Below are 6,644 nucleotides of genomic sequence, written 5' to 3'. Positions count from 1 at the left end.
AATAACGGTATCCACAAGCATGGTGTAAACCTAAAATTACCCGGACATAAACAGGAATAGTAGCTATGTATGGACTCTCATTACTTCGTGCGTACGTAGCTCCCACAAATAACAATACATATTAATTAAGTTCACCTATGGGGTAAGTTCTCTCTTACAAGGTTAAACAAAAGACTTACCTCATCTCAAAGCTTACTTCCCCAATTCAAGAATGCGCTCAAACCTCTAAATTTGATGCCAAACAACTCAGAACTAGCCAAACATTTTATAAATCGATCAATCTATGCTCAAAAGTTCATATATCCACTATTAAAATGATTACCCAACAAAAATTGCAAGATTCCTAAAATTCACCCCCAGGACCACACGCCCGGATTCCGAAAATATTTGAAGAAAGTTGTTACCCATAACTTTAGGAACATAATATATGATTTTCACTAAGTTTCATAATTATTTTCGTGGTAAAATATAATTTTTTTATTAAACCCTAAGTTTTTCATATCAACCCATGATTTCTACCAAATTTTCATGTGGAAATCTACCCATAATATATGTAGTAAACTCATATTCAAAAGAAATTACTTACCTTACAAAGCTAGGTCAAAATCCCCTCCTTAGAAGCTCTCAAATCTCCCAAGAGTGGAAGAAAAATGTGATAAAATGGTCTTAACCCATAATAAATGAGGCTCACTGCCTCCAGCGGTTTCCGCACCTGCGGTCATAGGGCCGCACCCGTGCCCTCGCTTCTGCGAACAAGGGTCCGCTTCTACGGAATTCACTGGGCCGGATGGTATCGCTTATGCGGACAGGTACCTGCTTCTGCGGAGGATGGGCCGCATCTGCATAACCTGGGCTGCCCTCCTTTGGCCGCTTCTACGAGGCTTGGCCCGCACCCACGAGCTCGCACCTGCGGCTGACCAAGCGTAGGTGCGGTTTTGACACATCTGGTGCATCAACTGTTGCTCTAAATTCTCATCTTGGTCCGAGCCTCGTCCGATTCACACTCGGGGCCCACAGGGCCCCAACCGAACATACCAACAAGTTAGGAATCATAAAACGGACTCGCTCGAACTCTCGGAACACCCGGAACAACATTAAAACTAAGAATCGCACCCCAAAATCAATTGAATCAAACAAAAGAACTTCATGTTCTTCAATTTACTCTCAATGCGCTAAAACGTACTTAAACTACTCGGAATGACACCAAATTTTACGTGCAACTCTTAAATGACATTACGAAACTATTCCCGGTCTCGAAATTCCGTTTGGACTTCGATATCACTAAAACCCTCTCTAAACCAAATTTAAAGAACTTTAAAAACCTTCAAGAAAACTTTCACTATTAGGCGCCTAAATGCTCCCGAGTCTTCCAAAACCCGATCCGAACATACGCCCAAGTCTAAAATTATCATACGAACCTATTAGAACCGTCAAATCCTGATTCCGAGGTTGTTTACCCAAAAATATTGACCGAAGTCAAACTTGGACTTTTAAGGCAACCTTAAGGAACCAAGTGTTCCGATTTCAACCCGAACCCTTCCAAATCCCGAACTAACCATCTCCGCAAGTCATAAAACAGTAAAAGCATGTACGGGAAGTCTTATTTAGGAGAACGGGGTTCTAGAAAGCAAAACCACCGGTCGGGTCATTACATTCTCCACCTCTTAAACAAACGTTCGTCCTCGAACGAGTTTAGAATCATACCTGAAGTGCTGAATAAGTGTGGATATATGCTCCGCATGTCCTCCTCGGACTCCCAGGTTGCCTCCTTAACCGGTTAGCCCCTCCACTGGACCTTTACCTTGGAAATCCTCTTGGATTTCAACTGGCGATCCTATTTAGCAACAATGGCAATTGGCTCCTCCTCATAACCCAAGCTCTCATCTAGCTGAATAGTGCTGAAGTCTAACACATGTGACAAGTTGGCGTGATACCCCCAGAGCATAGACACATGAAAAACCAGATGAACCCCTGATAGGCTGGGAGGTAAAGCAGGCTCATAAGCAACCTCCTCAACCCACCTTAACACCTCAAATGGGCCTATAAACCTTGGGCTCAACTTGCCCTTCTTCCCGAATCTCATAATGCCCTTCATCGGCGAGACTTTCAAGGGAACCTTCTCGCCTGCAATAATTGATACATCACGCGCCTTCTGATCCGCGTAACTCTTCTATCAGGACTGTGCTATGTGAAGTCGCTCCTGAATCAACTTTACCTTTTCCAAGGCATCCTTCACCAAATCAGTATCATATAACTTAGCTTCGCCGGGCTCAAACCACCCTATAGGAGAATGACATTGCCAACCATATAAAGCCTCAAATGGAGCCATCTCGATGCTGGACTGATAACTGTTGTTGTAAGCAAACTCAGCCAAAGGCAAGAACTGATCCCACTGTCCCCCATAGTCAAGTGCACATGCTGTGAGCATGTCCTCTAAGATCTGGACTGTCCGCTATGACTGCCCGTCGAACAGTGGATGAAACGTAGTGCTGAGCTCTACACGGATCCCCAACTCACTCTGTACGGCTCTCCAAAAATGCGAAGTGAACTGAGGGCCTCTATCTGATATGATGGAAATAGGCACACCGTGCAACCGAACTATCTCCCGAATATAAATCTGGGCCAGCCTCTCTGAAGTATAAGTAGTTGCAACTTGAATGAAGTGTGCTGACTTGGTCAACCTGTCAATAATGACCCAAACTGCATCGAACTTCCGCAAGGTCCGCGGCAACCCAACTACAAAGTCCATAGTAATGCGTTCCATTTCCACTCTGGTATAGTAATCTGTTGGAGTAAGCCATCTAGCCTCTGGTGCTCATACTTAACCTGCTGGCAATTTAGGCACCTAGCTACATACTCAACTATGTCTTTCTTCATCCGCCGCCACCAATAATGTTATCTAATGTCCCGATACATCTTCGTAGCACCTGGATGAATGGAATATCGAGAACTGTGTGCCTCCTCTAGGATCCTCTCCCTCAAGACATCGATATTAGGAACACATAGATGACCCTACAGTCGTAGGACACCATCCTCTCCAATAGAAACCTCCTTGGCAACACCCTGTAGTACCGTCTCCCTAAGAACTGCCAAGTGCAAATCATCAAACTGTCAAGCCTTGATCTGCTCCAATAGTGAAGACTGGGCAACAAAACAACACATGCAAGAACTCGGCTGGACTCTGAAATATCCAAACTCACAAGTCTATTAGCTAAGGACTGAATGTCCAAAGCTAGTGGCCTCTCCTCTACTGAAATGAATGACAAGCTACCCATGCTTTCTGCCTTCCTGCTCAAGGCATCCGCGACTACATTCGCCTTGCCCGGATGATAAAGAATAGTGATGTCATAGTCCTTTAGTAACTCAAGCCACCTGCGCTGCCTCAAATTGAGGTCCCTTTGCTTGAACAAGTGTTGCAAACTGCGGTGATTAGTGTAAACCTCACAAGGCACCCCATATAGATAATGCCTCCAGATCTTAAGAGCATGAACAATCGCGGCCAACTCCAAGTCGTGCACAGGATAATTCTTCTCATGGGGCTTCAGCTGACGTGAAGCATATGCAATAACTCACCCCTCCTGCATCAATACACAACCCAGGCTAACACGTGAAGTGTCACAATACACAATATACTTCCCCGAACCGGAAGGCAACACTAGAACTGGTGCTGTAGTCAAGGTCATCTTGAGCTTCTGAAAGCTCGCCTCGCAATCATCGGTCCAACGGAACGGAGCACCCTTCTAGGTCAATCTAGTTAAAGGTGCTGCAATGGATGAGAAGCCCTCCACAAATCGGCGATAATAATCTGCTAGCCCCAAGAAACTCCTGATCTCAGTCGCCGAAGTAGGATGAGGCCAACTCTGAAACGCCTCAATCTTCTTGGGATCCACCTTAATACCCTCACCTGATACCACATGCCCATAGAATGCCACATAATCTAACCAAAACTCACATTTGGAGAACTTAGCATATAGCTTTTGTTCCCTCAAGGTCTGAAGCACCACTCTCAAATGCTGATCATGCTATGTGAGTAAATCAAGATGTCATCAATGAAGACAATAACAAAGGAATCGATAAAAGGCCTGAACACCCTGTTAATCAAATTCATAAATGCCGCTGGGGAATTAGTCAGGCCGAAGGACATCACTAGAAACTAATAATGGCCAAATCTGAGTCCCGAATCTTCATTTGATGGTATCCCGATCATAAGTCGATCTTAAAAAACATCCTAGCACCCTGCAAATGGTCAAAGAAATCATCAATACGCGACAACGGGTACTTGTTCGTAATGGTGACTTTATTCAACTAGCGGTAATCAATTCACATCCGTATAGTCCCATCCTTCTTCTTCACAAATAATACTGGTGCACCCCAAGGTGATACACTTGGGCTGACGAACCCATTCGCTAGCAACTCCTCAAGTTATTCCTTCAATTATTTTGGAACCATACGATATGGTGGGATGGATATAGGCTGAGTGCCTGGAGCCAAGTCAATATAGGAATCAATATCACGATCTGGTGGCATGCCTGGAAGGTCAGAAGGAAACACATCGGCGATCTCCCGGACTACTGGCACTTAATCAATCGTCGGAGACTCTGCGATGGTATCCCGAACATAGGCTAAATAATCCAAACAACCCTTCTCGACCATATGTCGAGCATTCAGAAAAGAGATAACCCGACTAGATGTACTGACAGACGAACCCTTCCACTCCAATCTAGGAAACTCTGGCATTGCTAAGGTAATAGTCTTAGCATGGCAATCAAGGATGACATGATATGGGGGTAACCAGTCCATGCCCAGGATGACCTCAAAGTCGGTCATATCAAGTAACAAAAGGTTTGCTCTAGTCTCGTAACCACAGAATGTGACCACACAGGACCGATAGATCTGATCCACAACCACAGAATCGCCCACAGAAATGGACACATAAACAGGAGTACCCAAGGACTCGTGAGGAATACCTAGGAAATGAGCAAACAGAGACGATGCATATAAATAGGTAGATCCTGGATCAAATAACACCGAAGCATCCCTACCACAGACAGAAATAATACCTATGATCACGGCATCGGAGGCCACTACATCTGGTCTGGCCGGAAAAGCATAGAATCTAGCTGGAGCGCAGGCTGGTTTGCCTCCACCTGACTGAACAATAGCTGGCTGACCTCCCCCTGCTTGGCCTCTAACTCTAGGACGGCCCCTACCCACTTGTCCCCCACCTCTGGGTGGCCAGATGGCTGGTACTACAATCATAGACTGATGATCCTGTTGTACTGCCTTGCCCCGAAGTCGGGATAGGTTCTCTTCATGTGACCCGGATCTCGACACTCGTAAAAACCTCTCGGTACCATAGACTGCTACCCCGAAGTATGACCCCGATGGCTTGAATACCCACTAGAAGAACCCTGAATGGTTGGTGGGCGGTATGAACTCTCTACCATGGCGCTGAAATAGGCACTGGAAGAACCCTGATGTGCTGGTGGGCGATAAGAACTCTCTGGCATATCACTAACATAGAGTCACGCCGGAGCACCCCGAGGAGGTGGTGGTGCTGGATATGTGGCCTGCTAGGCTGACCCCTCCCAAACTACCCTCAGCCCCTGGCCGGGGCACCTCTAAACTCTCCAGAGAATCGGGCCCTCTTGTCTTTCTGTATCTGCTCTCTACCCCTCTGGCGGTAGCCCTCAATCCTCCGAGCAATCTACACTACTAGCTGATAACCAGTACCCATCTCAACCTCCCAGGCCATACTAGCCCGAATACTGGGGTGAAACCCCGCAATAAATCTCAGCACTCTCTCTGCGTCGGTAGGAAGTATCATAAGTGCATGGCGAGACAACTTAGAGAATCTCGCCTCATAATCGGTCACTGACATCTGACACTGCTCGAACTGACCTCACAACTCTTCCCTCTAAGAGGGTGGAATATACCTATCCAAGAAAAGCTGTGTAAACTGGTCCCAAGTCATGGGAGGAGAAACCACTGGTCTGCCAAGAATATAAGACTGCCACCATCTACGGGCCATGCCCTCCAGCTGGAAAGTAGTGAAATCCACCCCATGGGACTCCAATATCCTCATGTTATGTAGTCTGTCCCTGCACCGGTCAATGAAGTCCTGGGGATCCTCATGCCACTCGCCCCCGAAGATAGGAGGGTGTAGCCTAGTCCATCTGTCCGATAGCTTCTGTGAACCGCCATCCGCAACTGGTCTAGGCTCAGGTGCAACCATTGCAATTGGCTGAGCTCCGCCCACGGGTAGTGTACCCGGAGTCTGATATACTGCAGCTACATGCCTCGGAGACTGGGAAGTAAGGGTCTGTTCTCCCCTTCCCGCCTGAGATGTGGCTGGGTCTGCTGGAAATAAACCAGCCCGAGTCATAGTTTCCATGAACAACATCATACCGCCCATGACCTCCTGAAAACCCGGTGCTGACATGAAATCTACCGGGGTTGGCTCTATGGCAGGCACCTCGCCCTGCTCCTCAATGATGGGATCCTCCACTGGATCCGCTGGTGGTGCTACCAGGGCAGCTTTGGGACGCCCTCGTCCCCTACCTCGGGCCGGTGCCCTCCCCTGGCCTCTACCTCGGCCTCTAGCTACGGGGGGACAGCTCCTCCCAGGTCTGGAATGTCCTTCG

At 47.2% G+C, this 6,644-nt stretch overlaps 1 protein-coding gene across 1 annotated transcript; it reads right to left on the bottom strand.

Moving 5' to 3' along the window:
* Positions 1-1,834: 1,834 nt before the first annotated feature.
* LOC138897248 (uncharacterized) lies at positions 1,835-5,259 on the bottom strand. Its single transcript, XM_070183210.1, has 2 exons — positions 4,707-5,259; positions 1,835-2,124 (listed from the first exon to the last, which is right to left on the bottom strand). The coding sequence occupies exons 1-2, from the start codon at positions 5,257-5,259 to the stop codon at positions 1,835-1,837; spliced, it is 843 nt and encodes a 280-aa protein (XP_070039311.1).
* Between the last annotated feature and the right edge of the window lie 1,385 nt (positions 5,260-6,644).

Source organism: Nicotiana tomentosiformis, chromosome 8 (genome assembly GCF_000390325.3).
Source record: "Nicotiana tomentosiformis chromosome 8, ASM39032v3, whole genome shotgun sequence".
Classification (NCBI taxonomy): domain Eukaryota; kingdom Viridiplantae; phylum Streptophyta; class Magnoliopsida; order Solanales; family Solanaceae; genus Nicotiana; species Nicotiana tomentosiformis.
Note: the sequence above shows the minus strand (reverse complement) of the source record. Positions and strands in the feature narration are given on the sequence as shown.